The sequence below is a fragment of the Tursiops truncatus genome, chromosome 5 (genome assembly GCF_011762595.2).
Source record: "Tursiops truncatus isolate mTurTru1 chromosome 5, mTurTru1.mat.Y, whole genome shotgun sequence".
NCBI classification, from domain to species: Eukaryota; Metazoa; Chordata; class Mammalia; order Artiodactyla; family Delphinidae; genus Tursiops; species Tursiops truncatus.
In genome coordinates, this window is record NC_047038.1 from 2,092,936 (window position 1) to 2,113,502 (window position 20,567).

Genomic DNA, 20,567 nt, shown 5'->3' on the forward strand with positions numbered 1-20,567 from the left:
TCAACAGGTGAATGGTTAAACTACTCAGCACTAAAAAGGAACAAACTCCTGATAATACATGCAACAACTAAGATGAATCTTGAGGAAATCATGCTAGTGAAAACAGGCAATCCCCAAAGGTTATATACGGGCTGATTCTACTTATGTAACATTTTTGAAATGACATAGTTCTAGGAGTGGAGAGTAGATGAGTGGTTGCCCGGTTAAGGGTGGGTGGAGGTACAGAGTGGAGGGCCAAGGGAGGTGGGTGTGGTTCTCAAAGGGCAGCTCAAGGGATCCTCATGGTGACGGAAGTGTTCCATATCTTGACTCTGGTGGTGGATACACAGACTTACACATCTGATGACATTGTGTAGAACTAAATGCACACATCCGCACAGATGAGTAAAAGTAAAACTGGAAATCTAAAGATCAGTGGATTGTATCACTGTTCTGGCTGTGATTGTTTTGCAGAATGTTAGTAGTGGGGGAAACTGAGTGAAGTACACATTGTATTTCTTTTATTGATATTTCTTACAGTTACATGTGAATCTACAATTACCTCATTAAAAACTTTTTTTTAAGAAAGATTTTTAACAATTTATTTATTTATTTTTGGCTGTGCCAGATCTTAGTTGCAGCCTGTGAGATCTTTAGTTGCGGCATGCAGGCTTCATAGTTGTGGCACGCATTCAGGATCTGGTTCCCTGACCAGGGATCGAACCTGGGCCCCCTGCATTGGGAGTGTGGAGTCTTACCCACTGGACCACCAGGGAAGTCCCCCTCATTAAAAACTTTAATTAACAAAGAGGGCCACCCCTGGTGGACAGGGAGCAGGAATGAAAGAGGCTATTAAAGTAATCAAATCTGATTGAAGTCATCAAATCAGTCGGGAGGCTGTTGAAGTAATCAAAGCTGGAGGTGCCAGCAGCTTGTGCCGGGCTGGGAGCAGCAGTGCTGGTGGCGAGGAGTGGTCACATTCCTTCCTCTGGGGAGGAAGAGCTGCTGGGATTTGCAGACAGATTTTTTTAAAAATTGAGATTATGATTTACATATCATAAAATTCACCATTTTAAAATGTACAACTTAGTGGTTTGTAATATATTCACAAGGTTCTGCAACCATCACTGCTGTCTAATTTCTGGAACATTTCATCACCCCAAAAAGAAAGCCCCTCTCCATTAGCAGTCAGTCCCCATTTTCCCTCCCCCAGCCCCTGGCAACCATTCATCTATTTCTGTCTCTATGGATTTGCCTGTTCTGGACGTTTCTTGTGAACGGAATCGTACACATGGGGCCTTTTGTGTCAGACCTTTTTCACTTAGCATAGATCGCATTTTGAATTGCACCTTCTTCTGTTAGTAATTGTTACAGTACTCAGTTAAATTACTAGTAAGAAAGGCTTTCACAGCCCTTTTCTGTGATATAGACTGTGTGGTGGGGAAATCGTAGGCCTTGCTTCCCCTAATCAAACAGTACTTTTTCTTTTCGGCCGTGTCGAGCGGCTTGTGGAATCTTAGTTCCCTGACCAGGGATTGAACCTGTGCCCTTGGCAGTGAAAGTGTTGAGTCCTAAACATTGGACCGCCAGGGAATTCCCTTAAGCAGTACTTTTATTTTAAAATTATGTATGAAACATAATTCCAAAATGACTTTGGTGTTCCATTCCTTCTTTAAAAAAAAAAAAGATCCGAAAGAGTCCTAATCTTCTAGGAACACTCTCATTAGTATAGTACTTGGTGAAAGTTAGAGAGCAGCTGATGAGGAATCAGAAGACCTGGATGTCTGCCCGGCCATTTACTGCCCTGCTCCTGCAGGCGGGGCAGCCTCTAGACCTCAGTTTTACTCATCGTGTGGGGTGTGTAGGCACCGACTCGAAAATGTGTATGTGACAGTACCTGTGACCACAACTAGCAAGACAAGTGCACGATAGGTGATCGTTTTCAATTCCTGGAGTAGTCAAGGCCCTCCCTTGCACACCCTCAACCTGGAATCAGATTTTTCATACATAATTCTAAAAATAAGAATTTTGACGAGAGGGTTTGAATTCCCATTTTCAGAATTAGTTCTTTGATAATCGATTTAACGTGTTTGTAGTATGCCTGTAGAGTCCTTGATTTTTATATGTTCCTCCTCCTTACAGATGCGTGTTTGTGTACAGATCGCTTCATTACACAGTTGGGGGGGGCTGGCTTGGTTTGTTTTCACTTTGAAGCTGGAGTTAAAATAAGCACGTTTACAAAAGCAGCTGAAGGATCAGGACTGTTCTTACCTTGTTTATCCAGCTCTCACCCTGCTCATCCAGTTCCTGCCTAGAGCAAGGCGGTTCCGTTTTCACCTTAATTTCCATACTTACTCTTCTTGTAGAACAAGTCAGTTTGACAACTTAGTTCATCAGCCTAATTAAATTCCATGGGGGAATGAAATAGTTGTAGTTTTCTTAAACTTCCAAGTTGGTTTATTGGACAAAATAAGACGGGAAGGAGGTATTTGAAGCAGGGACCATGGCATGTACAAGAACTGAGTTTGAAGGTGCATGACCAAAACGACTGAGTTATTTCCAGTGGCCAGAGTTCCCACACAGGCTTCCTGACGGAGGAAAGTAGCCTGAGGCCAGACTATGCTGGGCCTGCTTAAGCCGGGTTGGTGTTTGTACTGGGTGGGGGTGTTCGTTCCTTTTGGGCTACATTGCTGCCCTGACATCTTTCAGTGGGTAGTGTTGGAAGGGCTGTTTTTTTCGTTTTCTGATATTTTTGGTTAATGCCTCTTTGTTGGGGTGTCTGAGGGTAAAGTCTGACCCTCACACTTTAAAATGTGGGTATTCTTCAGTGTGATAAGAGAGAAGATTTTACAGGATAAGTATTTTGGTAGCAGTCAGGTGGTTTGTTTTTATGCTCCTCACCCAAAATAGGTACTTAGTAATTATTGTTTAAATTTTAATAGCAAGACTAGTAACCACTGAAGACTTTGACTGTCTGTCTGAAGACTCTTATGATTTTAGGGCTATCTATTGAGTGTGGAAAGATGAAAATTTAAATATACTACGGTAGATTTTTTTTTCCCCCTCAAAAGTGTTTGGATTGCTGGAAAATGATTGTGGATGAGTTAGGAAGAGAAACTTAAAACATGTGCTTTCTTTGTAACCGACCATGATAGAACGTGTGCTGCCCTCTTTCTGGCAGTGAAGTCGTGAAAGTCAGGGTCATCAGACGTGTCGTGGTTGACGTCTTGGTCACAGCCAGAGGGGCTGAGGGCTGCAGCTCGCACTCCACAAAGTGCTTGAACTCAAGCCTGTGGGGTTGCCCTACAGTTTCTCTCTTTTTTAAGCTTTGCTGTTTCTACTTTTCTTTCCATCTCTTGGTTATGCAAACTCAAGTTTAAAGCAATTATCATTTATCTTCTGAATCCTGTTTGTAAGACTGACTTAAGAACTTTTGAGTCAGTTTTAACGTGTTTGTAACCTACCCTCCTACAGCAAAAGCTTACTTATCCATTCCTTTGTTGTCTGTCTGAAACACCTGCTCCAGTGTAGGTGCTGTGCTGAGTGCCAGTGAGAGACACGATATGGCCTTTGCTCTTAGTGAGTCTGTCATCCCTGGGGAGGAAATTGCAGGAACAGTTACTACCAAAGAGTGTGATGGGGGTGCTGGCTGACGGCCGGGCCTAGGGCAGGGTCCCGGGTGAATAAGGCAGGCTTTCCCCACAAGGAGCTCGGAGGAGGAGCTAGACCCAGACAGACAACAGAAGCATGTATTTTTATTTTGGTGGGTGAGACTGATATTTTCTCTTTGACTTTCTGCTAGTTTCATAAACTTTTGCTCAAGTTCTGGCTTGGGGGAACAGCACAGTAGGTCTTAAGGAAACCAGGCGGCAGGTCCAGAGAGCTGTATTGTTTATTGTTACCTGTATTCTTGTGGTTTGTTCCACACGTGAGGAGGGAGACAAGGTTCTTTTTGAAGCTCACATTTGTATTTATCACTTTTCTATTCTGACCATCGTTAAGTAGTGAAGTCCACTCAGTTTAGTGTTTGTCGACCTTTTTCTGATTACCATCCCCCTAGGAATCATTTTAGACCTCACGGTAAGAGGCTACCCAGGGAGGGGCCACTACCTATATAGCTAGGAGCCTGGGTGTATGAATTCAGTTCACTTAAGGCCTTTGACAGATTCTCACTTTGGAAAAGAGTAGTGGATAAGTGAGTTAGTTTGCTTCCTAACGTGCTTGGAGTGGTCAGTGTTCTTTAATTTTCTTGATGGCTGTCTTAAACTAGGTAACCTCTGAGCTGCTGTAATAGAGACTTTAATGTGGTGGCTCAAAGAAGAGAGCATTTAAATTCTCATAGCGCTTTCTTCTTTAAATTGAGGTATTTTATCTATATACACACACACATACATACATATAGTAAAATGTACCCTTTTTAATGTGCAGATCAGTGAATTTTGACAGTTGCAGAAAGCTGTGTAACTACTGCCACAGTCAAGATTTAGAACAGTGCCATCACCTCCCAAAGATTCCCCCGCCTCGGACCTCTTTGCCGTCAACTCCCCGCTCCTCCACCAGGCCCCTGGAAATTACTGATCACCTTATGTTCCCCTGGTTTTGTGTCTTCCAGAACGTGGCATAAATGGAATTATACTTATGTATCTTGAAGCTGATACGTTGAGATTCATCCTTGTGTGAATCAGTGGTTTGCTGCTTTTTACTGCCAAGCAGTGTTCCGTCATTGGGCTGCGTCATTTATCCATCCACTGGGACATTTGGGTTGTTTCCATCACAGTGTTTTTGAAGTGAGTGACTCATGAGGGTGGGTGGTGAGGGGCCTCTGCCTCTTGTGGTCACTTGGGACTCAGGCTCCTTCCATCCTGTTGCTCTGCAGCCTTCTTGTTGTCTTTATCTGTATAATCAAAAACTGGGTGTTAGGAATGTTTGTTCCAGTCGGAGGGAACTAAAAGGGGGATGCCCAGGGCAAGCCAGCAAGGCAGAAGCTCCACCTGCTACTTCTGTTCCCGTTTCATCTGTGAGAACTAAGTCACCTGTCTATCCCCGACTGCAGGGAAGCTAGGCTGTGGAGCTTCTAACCAGGAGGCGTGTGTCCGAGAAGGGAAGGCTGGCATTTTGGTGGGGGACTAGCAGTCCGCAACATAGCTTATCAGTAAGAGTCTCTTTTAGGAAAGAGACCAGTGGGAGACACACAGTCACCAGTCCACGTGGTGATGGACTCTTACTGACCAGTCATCGGGAAGCCCCTCTCCGCATGCCTTGGGCTTGTCTTCTCATTCAGGCTCTGTCTGTCCTTCATTTTGGACCCTGACTTTCCCCTTTGGAGACTCTTCCTTGTCCATTTTCTTCCCTGGCCACATCTGTAGTGCCTTTTGGAGGGTGTGTCTTTCGTGGATTTGCATAATTGTAAGAGCCTGTTCCTTCAGGTGTACTTGTTGGAAACTGAGGTTGCATTAGGGATTAAATAGGTTTGTTGGTTAGTTTTTAAATTTCTTTGGTACTAGAATTCCCTCTAAAACTTAGTAGTCTTCTGGTTTAGGTGTTTCTAGTTAGTACCATGTACTGGTGACCTGCTAACACTCAGATTCTTTTTGGATGTAGTTATCAAGCCTGAGTTATTTTTTGGCTTCCTCTTTGGATTGACCCTCTCTACCTTATTTCTGTGGTGCCTACCTCAGAGACATCTCAAGTCATAGGTTTGGGTGGGAAGCAAGCACCTTTTATCTGATCTTCTTGACCAGGCTGTTTGTCTCCTTTTTCTTGGGCTGAGAAGTCTTACTAGGAGGCTTTTGAGAAGTGTCTGGGCAGGGGGCTTGTTTCTAGCCATTTGGGGATATAGAAGCAGTTAGCCATTGTCTGAACGTTATTTTACACCTAAGAGTGTGAGGTCTGTGTGGTATGCTGACTGTAGTCAGTAAATAAGACTTTGAGAAGTGGCAGCAGCTTGGTATGTAGAGTATTGTATTGACATCCTTGTGTTTCATTGAATTGCACACTCCGTCCATCCATGTGATCTTGGGTGAGCGCTGTTTGCACTGCAGTTTCTCCTTCTCTCTAAAGTAGAGAAAGCAGGTGCGTTAGTAACACCGCTTGACTTTTCTATGGAGCCCTGTCCTGTAGGGAACCCTGGGTTAGGCTCATCCCCTCTTCCCTGACCTCAGAGCCACCCTGCCCCCAGCAGGAATGGGTGGTTTACTTCTAGGAGTCAGGAAGCACTACTGAATGAATGAATGCCTTGTAGAAATAGATGGAGCGGATAACACAACACATGCAAACTTCCTTTACTCTTTTTTTTCCTTTTAGAAAGAAAGAACTCTCAGCCACCAAGAAAGACCGTGTGAATCATTGTCTGACAATATGTGAAAACATAGTGGCACAGTCTCTCAGGTAACTGCACTTTGAACTTCCTAGTGAAAATTTAAAATTTCTGTATTTTCATTCTTAATGGGCTAGAATATTCTTTGTCTCCCCAATTGTTTTAAAACCTTTACAGGACCCCCTTCCCCATACTTCTGGCTACATATGTGGAGGATGTCCAGACACTGTAATGAGTAATGTTTCCATAATCTTACATAGTATCATTGTAACCATTATGATAATTGAACATGTTTATATTTTACTTATTGCGGTATTTGGAACAACAAGAGCCTGTCTAATTATAGTGGTCTTTTTTTTTAATTGGAGTATAATTGCTTTACAATGTTGTGTTAGTTTGTGCTGTACAATGAAGTGAATCAGCTATATGTATACATATATCCCCTCCCTCTCGGACCTCCCTTCCCACCCCCATCCCACCCATTTAGGTCATCACAGAGCACCGAGCTGAGCTCCCTGTGCTTTATAGCATGTTCCCATTAGCTATCTATTTTTAAAAGAATAAATTTGTTTATTTATTTATTTTTGGCTGCGTTGGGTCTTTGTTGCTGCTCGTGGGTTTTCTCTAGCTGTGGCGAGCGGGGGCTATACTCTTCGTTGCGATGCACAGGCTTCTCATTGAGGTGGCTTCTCTTGTTGCAGAGCACGGGCTCTAGGGTGCGTGGGCTTCAGTAGTTGTGGCACGCGGGCTCAGTAGTTGTGGTGCACGGGCTTAGTTGCTCCGTGGCATGTGGGATCTCTGGACCAGCGATTGAACCTGTGTCCCCTGCATTGGCAGGTGGATTCTTAACCACTGCCTCACCAGGGAAGCCCCACCACTAGCTATGTGTTTTACACATGGTACCCCTATGTTCACTGCAGCACTATCTACGATAGCCAGGACATGGAAACAGCCTAAATGTCCATCGACAGATGAATGGATAAAGAAGATGTGGTGTATATGTATATGATGGAATATTACTCAGCCATAAAACGGAAGGAAATTGGGTCATTTGTAGAGATGTGGATGGACCTAGAGTCTGTCATACAGAGTGAAGTCAGAAAGAGAAAAACAAATATCGTATATTAATGCATATATGTGGAATCTAGAAAAATGGCACAGATGAACCTACTTGCAGGGCAGGAATAGAGATGCAGATGTAGACAACGGACGTGTGGACACGGGTGAGGGGTGGGATGAATTGGGAGATTAGGTTTGACATAAATGCACTCTCGTGGTCTTTTGTTTGCTTTTCTTCAGCACTTTGCCCTCGTCCGACACTGTGGGAGTGCACGTGCTCCCCCCATGGCTGCTGCCTGCTCATTAAGGCTCTGGGACCAGTGGGATCACGGGCATTGACTGGAGGTCTGCTTCCCTGGCTCGATTGTTCCTCTTTGCTGAACTAGCAGCACCTTCTGTGTAGCTTCGTTGCTAATTCTTCTCGTTCTCTTTACTTTGAACTGTCGGTTTTTCTGACCATTGATTGTTCATAGTAGCTGTGGATGGTAAATATTTTAAGCCTGTTTCTGATGGCTGAGTAGGAAACAGATTTACTTATGATTTCAGAATTCTGTTACCCACATGGGCATGTGTGAAGTACTTCTCTCTTGGCTTTTCTTTCCTTTGGAATAAATCATTCATGTTATTCTCCTGTTGGAAAGAGCTCTTTATAATCTGTTAGAAAAAGCTCTGAGAATAATAATCTTGATTTTAGTACTGACAGAAATTTGGTGATTCATTTAATTTTAGTGGCACCTTGCTTTTGTATTTCATACTTTCAAAGCAGTTTCACAATAGAGTATTTCATTTTAGTTGAACTCATTCAGTTTGTGAAGGACAGTGGATGATTTCTGTTTCTATCTAATTTGTAGAAATATTGTGGGAAGAAATGAAGTGACAAATGAGAATATGTGCTGAGAATAAAAATATAAAAATTCTAAGTTAGCATACTATTGTTAGCATAGCTTAGAAAACAATACTAAGATAAAAGTAGGGGGGAAAAAAGCTTGAATTCTATATCCACTCCTTATAAGCCAGATGGTTTTAGATAAGTTTAACTTCTTGGAGCCACTGTTGCCTCATCTATGAAATGTGAACCCAATTTATAAGGGTTCTTGTGGGATGAAGCGACACCCGTGAAACACTGTCGAGAGCTACATAGATGTGTTCTTTAGCTGCTGAGAGCCAGAAATACATCCCGTCGTGACGCACATTGTCCTACAAACTGTCATTACTTTTGTATGAAATGACGGTAAATGCCCGACAGGCCCCTGGTGCCTGCTGCTGCTGTAGCACTGCTGTGCTCACCTGACCCCCAGCATCCGGGTCTCAGGGAGTAACACCTCACTTTGAAAGCTTATGGACCCAGGAAATAGATCTCTTCCAGTCTTAGTGCTTCATGCATTATACTTGGTTTGTTTCTTGACAGTTCCCAATGGAATTGATGGGATGTTGGCTTAGATTCACACATTGGTAGTAAAGTATGTTGAGATGTGTTAAGACTGATTTGTGGTTCAGTTTGCCGTCTTAAATCACAGTAGTGGCTGATAATAGTTTTTACATTCGTATGTCTATTATGTTTGTATGGAGTAATGCTGATAGTCATTATACTGCTTGTTCTACACAGCAGCATATGAATAGGATATTTTTTGGACCCAGAGAGGTTGTTTCTGGTCCCGTCAGATCAAAGAACAAGTTTGTTTTAAGATACTCTCCATACTTTTTAGGAATTTTGGAGTGTAGAGCTGAAGTGGATGTTTTATATGCGTGTAATGATTTATGAAATCTTCTCGATGGCTGGTATCTCCTCTTATCTCTCCTGAGTGTAATTAACCTCTGGTACGTTCTTACAGCTTCTGTGATACACTGACCTTCTCTCCAGTGGGGTTATTCCGTGGCAGCTTCTGAAGTCTTCATTGTGTATTGTGACTCTTAGTCTACCTAAGCTCTCAAGTTGGTGGTCTGTCCTACTGGTTCCTAAATACACATGAACATCAAAATCATCCGGAAGATTTGTCAAAAATATAGTAACGAAGATACCTCACTGCCCTCTTCCCCAGCACACCTACATTTTCTGTTCAGGTGGAGTGTGGGGATTTGTTTTTTACCAGTATCCTCTTGGGAATACTTAGGAACCCTCATCTAAGCAAGTGTACCTTGATAAAGTGGTTGGGTAAAAATAAGTATACAGGAATCTATAGATTTCCCCAATATTAGCATAAATCAGTTAGAAAATGTAGTGGTTCAAGAGCCAATTCATAGTAGCACCAACATATTAAATTTCAAGGAATTGACAAGAGACGTGCAGAAACTACTTAAGGACGGCTATTGACTTTCCTGAAAGGTACAGATTACTACTTCCCTTTCTACATGGGAAGATTTCTTTATCATAAAGTTAAATTTTCTCAAAATTAATCCATAAATTTAAAATGATCTTGATCAAAATTCTAGTAGAGATGTTTTTGAACTTGTTCATCTGCAAGAATAAATACATCACTGTTGCAAAGAAAATCTGAAACCATCAGTAATATGGTGATACCTGGTGTACATGAAATTAAAATAGCTGTTAGACATTAAAGAAGGTATAGAATAGAAAGTGGGAAAGTGTATGTGTGTATCTGTGTGTATGAGTTTATGATACATATAGCATCTTGTATTAGTATGGAAATGATGAACCACTTGACTATTTAGTGGGGGGTATTATGTTTCTTCTTCATATTGCAAACAAACATAAATGCCAGATTAATTACCTAAACACAAAAAAGTGAAATCATTACTATAAAAAGAACATTGAATCTCAGGCTGTGGAATGCTAGCAGTATAAAGGAAAAAAATGTTTTATCTGGAATATAGTTCAGTATGTCAAAATCCACTTTAAACTGGAAATTACATAAATGCAACTTGGGGAAAGTATTGACAGCATATATATCAAAGGTTTAATAGTGTCTATAAAGAGCAATTATAAATCATGAAGAAAAAGACTATCATCCTAATAGGAAAATAGGCAAAGGCTATGAATAGGCCTTTTGGAAAAGAAGACATGAGGTGGGGCCCGTGAGCATATGGCTGACACTTACTTTGTGCTTCCTGTGGAGGCAATGCTCACACTCACTGGTGGTCAGTGGGATGAGACTAAAACACGAATAAGAACAGTTTCACCTGTCAGAGCGCCAAACACTAAAAAATATTCAGGGTTTTTCGGAGGTGACACGGCTTTTCTAAAAGGCAGTTTGGCAAACACTACCTGTTTGACTTAACTGTTTCACCTCAGGAGTTCATCCTGAGGAAAGTGTACGATGATGTGCAGTGCTATTCATCCCATTAGAAAATTAAAAATAATCATAATGATTTACCCACAGAATTGAAGAATTAAGATACATTTATAGAAAGGAATATTAGCTAACTTTATAAAAGGTGATTTATAGATATTTATATTTGTGACCAGAAAAGATATTAGGAATATGTTAAAAATTAAATTTAAAAAATCACGAAAGATTTTTGCTTCTGGCTGAGTGACAAGGGCAGGATCTACCTTCCTGCCTAAAGCAATTGATAATGGATAAAATATATGTAACAATGGTTTTCAAGGCACGGGGCATCAGGCATTTCTGGAAAAATGGAAAACTACTGCGATGAGCATTATGACTTCCCCAGGTTACTGCCTGGAGGGAGTTTCCCAGCCAGGATGTGAGGAGGGGAAACCCAGGCAGAGCCCAGTGGCTGCTGAGATGGGGAGACAGAGCTGATGGCCTCAGGAGGCAGGGTGGCTGGGGCCCATTGGGGAGAATACCAGAGAGGGGGGAACTGCACGGAGCCATCAGCGAGACCTGCAGGGGTCCCTCAGTGCCCTGGGGCTGGGGGTGGAACCACCTGAGGGGATTGGAGGGAACAGGTGCTAAACTCAGACAGGTGCAGGAAGAGCTCCTGTTCCCCCCAGCCAGAGTGGAAAACCCCATCCTTCCTGGGGCGTTGGGTGGGCTACTCAGGAGGGTTTGCCTTCGCCACAGGGCTCACTTAGCCCTAGGCTGAGATGTCATTCCAGTCCTGCCTAGTAAAGCTTAAAAGCAAAACCCAAGGTGATCACACTCTTTCAAAGTAACTTAATTGCATTCCAGAGCAAAGTTCAAGAATATTTATCGGAATTCAGAAGTACATAACACCCAACAAGATAAAAGTTACAAGGTCTGGCATCTGGTCAGAAATTATCAGGAATGCAAAGAAGCAGGAAAGCATGATTGACAGTGGAAAAAATCAATTGAAGCTGACCCAGAAATTGCACAGGTGGTAAAATTTGTACACAGAAACGTTAAAACAGTAACTGTAACTGTTCTTCTAGTTCAAGAAGCTAGAGAAAAGATTGAATATGTTAAGTAGAGATAAGACATGAAAAAGACCTAAAGTGAACCAAGGTAAGACTGACAGTGGATTTCTCACTGGAAAAAGAAAGTGCCAGAAGTCCGTGCAACATCATCTGTGAAGTACTGAAACGGAAAAACCCCTAGAATTCTATACCCTGTAGAAACTTCTTTCTCAAAGACAAAGGTGAAAGAAGACTTTTTCAGACTTGCAAAAGCTGAAATCATCTATGTCCAGCAGGCAACTACTATAAGAAATACTAAAGAAAGTGTTTCAGGTAGGAGGAAGATGGTACCAGATAGAAGTCTGGATCTACATAAAGGATTGGAGAGCAATGGAAATGGTAACTGTAGTGGGTAAATATAAGACTTTCCCTCTTACTTTTAATCTTTCAAAAATATACTTGATTGTTTACAGCGAAAATAATAACGATGTATTTTGGGGTTTACACGTAGGAGTGGAATATATGACAGCCCTAGCACAAAGGGTGCAAGAGCAGAAACGGAAATGCAGTTGACCTTTGAACTACATGGTTTTGAACTGCATGGGTCCACTTATATGCAGATTTTTTTCAAAAAATGCTGCAGTTCTACACCACGCGCGGTTGGTTGAATCTGTGGTTTCCAACCTGCAGATAATTTATACTCGGGTTTTTGACTTTGTGGAGGGTCGGCGCCTCTAGCCCCTCCAAACTATCGATATAGGTTGTATCAATATTAAAAGGATAGTAAAGGAATATTATGAACTTCAGTAACTTAGATGAAATGGACAGTTTCTTGAAAGATGAACTTCTAAAGCTCTCTCAAAGAGAAGTAGATAACCTAATTAGCCCTATACCTATTTTATTAAATTAAAATCTAAAAATCAATATTTGATTAGTTATTGGAGACCTTTTAGGCATGGTTAGAAATGGTATATAAACCTACTTTTTTCTTCTTTAAAAATTGAGATGTAATTGGCATATGGCACTGAGTTTGAGGTGCACGTGTTGGTTTGATACATTTGTATAATGCACTATGACGGCCGTAGTGTTAGCTAACACCTTTATCATGTCACATCATTATCATTTCTTTTTTTGTGTTGAGAACGGTTAAGATCTAGTCTCTTAGTAACTTTGAAGTTTAAAATACAGTATTGTTGACTATAATCACGAAGCTGTGCATTAGATCTCCAGGTTTTATTTAAGTAAACCTACTTTTTCAACTGTGAATTTTATGGAGTCTCTATACAAATAAAATACTTCTGATGAAAATTTTGTGTTTGAATTGGGATGTGCTGTTAAAAAAGATTGTTATATATCCCAGTAATTTTTTCGTATTGATTACTTGTTAAAATAATGTTTCGGATATATTGGGTTAAATGAAATATATTATTAAGATTAATTTTACCTGTTTCTCTTTATTTGTGTGTCTATTAGGAAGTATAAAATTGCACTTGTAGCTCACATTGTATTTCCGTAGCACCACTTTGAGCAGCGCCTGGATGCTGTGCCAGCATCCCAGGGACCTTTCCTCTTTATTCACAGAAGTATTCCACAGAGATGAGGTCTGAAATATCGCTGAGGGGCACATTTTTTTTCTTGCTCGTACTTGTTTGCTGATCACTGCTAATGTGGTTCTTTGCTTTCTCTTAGGCTCCTGGCTCTTCTGACTCTTGGTAGGAATTGTGAGGTAGAGAGAGAGTGGGGAGGAGGCCCTTTATTTCAGAGGACTCTAGACTGAGATGTTTCAAGAATAGCAGCTTTGTCCAGGGGCTGTATTACTGCTGGCCCATCCCTCACTGTGCTGTGAAGGCAGTTTCATGCACATGGCCATGGGTCTCTCTCTCTTGGCTGTGTTTAGCCCATTGGATCACAGCTGCCTGACAGGCTCTCTCAGTGAAACTTAAAAATCATTTACAAGCATCGCCTAGATTCCAGTTCTTGAGACTGATGGAGCAACAAGAACACAGCCTGACCATGATCATGTTGAGTTTGGAACATACTGAAAGCAAGATGAAAAAGGAGTAAAGGAGTTATATTGGTATATTGATTTTCTAGGTTCTGAGAATATTGTAAGAGTAGAAGTAACTTGTTGGCAGAGGGCAGATGGCTATCTGAGATTTAAGTATCTGAAGCCGTGTCTTTTTTTCTTTTTTTTTAATTGAGTTAAAGTACGTACAAAGACAGTGTCTTTTTAAGATTTTTTGGCTAAAACTCAAACAAAATAAGATTGTCTTGCAAGTACACTTCTATTTATAAGTAATTCTTAAATTTTAGAGTAGTTTTAGATTTACAGAACAATTACAAAGATAGTATAGAGTGTTCCCATAAACTCCACATGCAGTTACGCAAATTATTAGCGTCTTACATTACTGTGGTGCAATTTCCACAATGAATCACTCAATATTGGTATACTGTTAGCCTTAACTTTTATGTAATGTCCTTTTTCTGTTCCAGAATCCCACATAGGATACCAGAAACGTCACTGTGTTTCGTCGTCATGTCTTCCGAGGTTCCTTTTGGCTGTGACAGTCTCTCTCCTTTTTTTACCTAGAAATTCTCCAGAATTTCAGAAACTTCTGGGCATTGCTATGGAACTTTTTCTGCTGTGCAGTGATGACGCAGAGTCAGATGTCAGGATGGTGGCTGACGAGTGCCTCAACAAAGTCATAAAAGTAAGAGCCCTGTGGACGGTATTCTACGAGCTGTGACCGTTGTAGCTAAGAGAAGAAACCGTGACTTAGGGTTCTTTTGTTTTGAGTAGCAAAGTCCCTTAGGACATCTGCAATGTTTCCATTCATGGCGTGTGGCTTGGAGGCGCTCTGCTGTGTGCCAGCGTGCCGGCTGCACCTGCCCCATCAGAGGGAGTGGGTTTACCCTCGTGCCTGCGCAGGGCACAGGTCAGGGGTGGGCGCTGATGGGGGCCACTGGGTGCTCTTGGGGAAAGCATCACTTTGTTGAGAAACCATGAGACCTTGAAAGGCAGGGGGACGGGGAGTGGGATCCGCTTTTGGTGTCTTCGTCTCCTAAGACCTGGGTCAGGCAGTACTGTTTGCAGGTAAAGACGTGCCTTCTCTGGTAGCTGCGCTGGAGTTAGTGTGATGTGACTGGAGAGACAGGAGTTCCCAGAAAAGGTTGATGAAGCCAGAAAGCCAGAGCTACCTGGGTGGTAGGTGAGGTAAGGAGTGGGCGGGGGACACCTGTCCTCTTCGCTTACTGCTTCCCGGTGCCGAGCTAGTACCCAAGACCACTGTAGCTTTAATCCACTTTTCCCTTTTTTTGTTTTCTGCTGCCATTGAAGATAAAGTCTTTCTTCCATAATTCTTACGGTGTTGGAAAACAATCCTTGTTTTTCTCATTCTGCCATTCTCCTAGTTTGTATCCTCAACCACCCCGGGCACCTTCTTCCAGGTCGCCTTTGAGTGTGTGAATGAGCCTTTTGAATTTTGTGTCTAAGCTTATGTATTGTTCCCACCATAGGCTAACCGGTGCTGAGGAAGGTTCACTGACATAGTTCTTGACGCTTTCTCCAAAAACGATTTCTTGATAATGGTGAAGGAGAAAATGTATCTTGTTCCCTTCTCTGCAGGGAAGCCCTGCTAATTGGATCTTTCCAGTTTTTCCTGATTTTTCCCTTACTGTTTTGAGTTCCACCCATGGAATTGAGATAAGGCCACATCTTTTCATTTTCCTTGAAGGCTCTCTTCCTAGTAATACTTACTTGGCCAGATGAGCCAAGAACTCCAGCCTAACATAGGCTAGTTGAATATTTCCCTCCTTATTAGGATCTTGAAAACCAAAACTGTTCTTTGGAGTCTCCCCAAGGGCTTTCTCTGGAGAGTGGTCACACTTTACATTGGCCAAGAAATTGTCCTTCATTTTTCTGTCATGGGTCCAGCTTCCTCGGGAAGACGGTCACCCTTTACTCCTGCGTTAAGGAGGTGGGGCACAGGGAGGTTCTGGAGTGAAGGAGGCCTGCGCTTGAATCTGGCCTCTGCTGCCCGCTCGCTGAGCAGCTTCGGGAGATGTGCTTCATTCTGCGAGCCTCCGTCTCCTTAACCACAGAGGGAATCGGACACGGGTTTGTGGTGTGCGTGAGTGTGAGGATCAGGTGCAGTGACGTGCGTGACGGGTTAGTGTTATCCTGCCCCTTGCTGGGCCTCGGAGTGGGAAGGGGCGCTCTTACAGTGAGATTCCTGCTTCCTTAACCAGAGAGGCCGAGGGGCATGCCAGAGCCCCACTGCTCCCCGCTTTCTGGCGTGTGGATCTGTGGGCCATGCTGTCTATGCTCGGGCGCCAGCTTCCCTGCAGACACAGGGTTCTGGCTTCTCCATTGGGAGTTGCCTGGTCTTCTCCCTCCACCTGCATTTCACGTCTCCACACGCCCCCCCCACCCCCCCACCCCCGCAGTGTTGCAGTGGCCACGGCCATTTGACCTTGTTCTCTGCCCGGCAGTGTGTGGGTACCACTCAGGTGTGATGGGTCCACAGCACGTTTGGAGGTGGACTTTTTCACTTACACTTGCTTTTCTCTAGGCCTCAACATCCTTGCTGCTTTTTTTTATTCCCACTGGCAGGACCAGGCTAGGCTTTTTCTGATATTTCAATTCTTGAACTCTGATCCTCAGAATCAGGAAACCTAAAGAAGTCACCACAGGTTGCCTTGGCCATGACAAGAACAGGTGAGGAGGGGAGAGAGGACAATATGGCCCCAAACACACAAACAAAGAAGGTGGTCATTTTACCTGGAGGCACGTGCTGCAGAGAGAGACCTGCTCCTGTAACTGCCGTCCAACTAGCCCGGTGTGTGTGTCTGGGGGCTTGGGCCATGGCCTGGTCAGAGCTCTAGGTGCTGGCTTCTCTTCCTGGCCACCTCCCTACCGCCTTCCTATTTCCTCTGCCTTGTTTTGGCCTCCCAGTGCAGAGGTTCCAACTTCTCATGTTGCGCCCCTGAGCGTAAGACGAGGTCAGTCTCTCAGAACCTCTTCTTTCTGCTTAAAGTCGGACATTCTGGGCTTTGGCTGTGCTCTGATGTCTGCTTCCTCAGATGCGCAGGTCTTCAAGGCCAGCAGGCTGGGGATGGGGTCAGCGTCTGGCTGATGTGCTCTCACGGTGGCAGAGGAAGGACAGGCTCGGGAGAACTTGGATGGCATTAGGCCCGGGTGTCAGGGGTGGAGAGGAACGCATGGATGGTCGCTTAGGAGTCAGGTCCTGGACTTGCGCCTTCTGTTTTTCAGAGTATCATTATATGCTTAGGATGAGGACCCAAGAAAATGGGGCATGCTCTGCTTTTCACTTGTGTAGCAAATGCACTGGGGATGTGCTTCAGCTGACAGCATGCTCCTGCCTTCAGATAATTTACAGTCTTGGGGAGGGGGAAGCACGTTTGTACAGGAATGGCTTAATGCGTGCTGTAAGTTCCGAGACATGCTGGCAACTCATCGTGGCGGTCAGGAAGTGGATGTGATTTCTGTCTGGCGAGGCAGAGAAGGCTTCCTGGAGGTGGTGGCTGTTAGGTGAGTGAGGAGATCAGGACCGTCTTAACCCCTGCAGACCCACCTAGGAGGGTGAACGTGTGTGCTAGCAGAGAATGGGAGGTGTTGAGGATCCATTCAAGGGGTTTGTACTTCATCTGGTAGAGGATGAAGAGGAAGAACTCGTGAAGATCTTTAACCTGGTCAGAGGAGTGCTTTATTTAGGAAGAGTAGCCTGCGGATGCCGTGTAGCCTGCCTTGGAGTGGAAAAAGACTGTGCACCCAGAATCCCTGCGAGAGGCTGAGTAACCCGGGCAGGAGCGATGGGGGCCTTGAACCAGGGCGGCCTCTGAGGCACAGGGGGCCGTGATGGGCTGGACTTGGCTCTGTGTGTGTTCGCCTCAGTGTGAAGGTGGGGTCAGGAGCCGGGAGGGGTCAGATGGCACCTTCCCATCACCCATGACTGCGAGGGCCCGTTCAGTGCTGTTCCAGGGCCTTGGGGTTTACGTTCCTCCTGTAATAAAATAGGTTTGGTATCAGTTTATAAAACATTTATAAAGTAAAACAAAACTTTGATATGCCTTCTGGTTTTATTGGCAAAGTAGTGCTTTAATATATGTTTGTCCATTTTGGTGTGCTCATTTAAGGAATTTCAGTACACGCTGAAACAGCAGAATTAGGATTTTAAAATTTCTGAGACATTATTTGGAACCTCCCAGAAAGTGACCCTGGTTTGATTCTCAAACTTGCTGAACCTCCGTGAGTTTTACTAAGACCAGCTTGGTTTATAGACATCACATGCTGTACATCTTAGGAAAGGAGGAGGGATTTTCTGTGGAGGCTTGGTTACGTCTTTCTGCTCTTCTTGTGGACGAGACATTGGCAATACTGTTTTGGAAGATAGGGTTCCCATGGCCGAGAGCAGGGCACAGAAGTCTCTCCTTTCTGTCTTGAGAAGCCGCCTCCAACGGGGACTTTGTGTCACTGGCGGTGGTTGCCATCAACCATTCTTACTGGGTTGAAATTGGCTGTGTGGCCATCTTTTGTTTTAGCCCATAAGTGAGCAGAAGGGTCAAGAAATGGCTCTGAGGAGCCTATGGTTCCAGCAGGTTCGGAGCGTTGCTGCTCCCTGGGGAGCACCCGTGCATCACTGGTGGACCAGACCTTTGGAAAGGACTTGGGCTTCTGCGTGGAGAGGAGTATTCCCACGCCAGAGCTAGGGGCTCTGATCTGGGATGTCCACCCACCGCCCTGCTGGCCCTGCAGACTCCAGGGCATTGCTAGTGTTGGATCGTCCAACAGAATGTGCTTTAATTGAATGTAAGAGCTTTAGAATGAGTTTGAACTATCTACCATTTAATTTTGATACTGTGTAGCATTTGATTGTAATGAAAGTTAAATTTTTTCCTTCCATTTTTAAAATTAAAGTGAATGACCTGTATCTAGTCTGTTTGGTAACTTCCTGCATACATATGCTTCTTTCTTAAAGAATAGGTTCTTAGTTTAGTTGCTATTATATTCTACTTTGCCCCCAAATTGAAATTTTAGCTGCCTTTTCGCTTTCTTTAGAATTGCTAGTAGAATGTGTCTTCCGTGAACAAATCTCTTGTATTTTGTTGTAGGCTTTGATGGATTCTAATCTTCCGAGGTTACAGTTGGAACTCTATAAGGAAATTAAAAAGGTAGGCTTTTGTTTTCCATCATTGAAAAAGTGCTACTGATTCACTGTGTTGAGCAGTGTATGTGAAATTTTATCTTTTATTTGATAAGGAAATAAATGCTGTTTGGTAAAGTAGACTTTATTGTTTTACTTTTCTTCAAAAGGTTGCTCCTCATTATTTATTAGATGGGATGGGAACTAACATGGTAGTTTTAAAAAATATCTTTATAATTGCCTCCCATTAGACCTTAACATTACAAAAGTAGTTACACATTTAAATGGCCTTTTCTCTAAAAATAGAAATTAGCAATGAAAAAAATGCTTTTGTTTATTTGAAGTCCTCTTGGTGACTCGTGTCGGCGACTCTTCAATGTAACACGCTGCTTCTTAAATCCCTCAGAACGGCGCTCCTCGGAGCCTGCGCGCTGCCCTGTGGAGGTTTGCCGAGCTGGCTCACCTCGTTCGGCCTCAGAAATGCAGGTAAAGTGGACACTCTGGGTTATTACTATTATTATTATTTTGGGTGGGGGGCCAGCTGCGGTGGATTCTTGCCATCTTGGCTCAAATGTCATTTCTCTGAAGGTCTTCCCTGTCCACTCTGTCTGAAGCTGCCCACCTCTGCCTCTCCAGCTGCAGTACAGGTTGTCCTGATCCTTTTCCTGCGTAAAACTTACGACCCTCAGGAATACTGTCGCACACTTCATCAGCGTGCTTGTTCGTTTTCTATCCCACCCTCCCCCGAGAGCTGTAGGAGATGTACGTCTCAGGACAGTGGGGGCATCCCTGTCTGGTCCCTGCTGCAGCCCAACACTGATAACGGCGTCTACACGTGGTACTTGCCGAAAAGATACTTGCCAGGTGGTTGAAGGTTGAGTACTACCTCATTGTTGCTTACTCTAGGGATTATAGAAAACTATGCCTTTGTCTATTATGTGGGTTAAAAATATGAGTGTTAAACTGTGAATAAAGTTTTGACTGATTGAACCAATTGTATCTTAATGGATTGAAAAACAAAAGAAGGGCCACAGTTTTCAACTCCTTCCTTCTCTCCTTCACTGGCAAGACGTGCTGACATCCATGGAGCCCTTGGCTCTGTCCCCGAGGAACTGGTGGAGTGGCAGAAACCCTCTCTTTTACTATGAAACAGTGATCCGTTCCACTGAGCCTGACTGTAATAAGGTCTTACATGATTGCACACATACAGTCACTAAGGACATTTCTTTTTATATAACCTTTTTCTTTTACTATCCTTGTTTTGAAAACTTTGTTATATTTCTAAAGCAACACATCCCTAGTTCTCCACGTAGAAGCCAAAGTGACCTTAAAAAACTATGATTGGGTCATGTCATTCCTTTACTTAAACTCTTTACTCATTTCCCAGAGCTGTTCAGATAAATCCAGACTCCTTACCAAGGCCCAGGGAGATCTGGCCCCCAGTGGCCCCCGTCACCTCAGACACTCCGTTGACTCATTGGCCTGACTTTGAAAAGTTGGGCATGTCTTCCTTCTAATGTCTGGTTTGTTTTCCCTTGGGTCATCCTTAGAAGGGCCCGCCTCCCTCCCTGTACAGTCCCAGGGGTGCACCTGCTTGCTGCCCGTCTCTGCCACTAGAGGACGCCGCCGTCGCCACCAAGTTCTTGTCCCGTGGCCTCGGCTTATCTGTCCTGTGACTGCTCCTCTCCAGTCCTGCGTGGTCTGCTACTTCTCTGTAGAGGGCCAGGCTTCTCTCTAAGGCCCTGTTCAGGTCAATGCTTAGAAAAAATTT

The 20,567-nt window shown here is 43.6% G+C and overlaps 1 protein-coding gene across 15 annotated transcripts in view; it reads left to right on the forward strand.

Moving 5' to 3' along the window:
- HTT (huntingtin) overlaps positions 1-20,567 on the forward strand; it is a 137,239-nt gene that overhangs the window by 7,264 nt on the left and 109,408 nt on the right. For 12 of the 15 annotated variants that reach the window (XR_012331826.1, XR_012331825.1, XR_004526584.2 and 9 more), the window contains exons 2-5: positions 6,283-6,366; positions 14,224-14,344; positions 18,765-18,824; positions 19,203-19,282. Coding sequence is in view for 10 of the 15 variants with exons in the window: in XM_073804773.1 (XP_073660874.1) it covers positions 6,283-6,366; positions 14,224-14,344; positions 18,765-18,824; positions 19,203-19,282 (345 nt within the window). In the remaining 5 variants the exon portion in view is untranslated. Of the gene's footprint in view, positions 1-4,641; positions 4,767-6,282; positions 6,367-14,223; positions 14,345-18,764; positions 18,825-19,202; positions 19,283-19,472; positions 19,671-20,567 lie in introns of those variants that run through there. The other 3 variants (XM_073804770.1, XM_033856576.2, XM_033856577.2) reach the window with 3 other exon arrangements.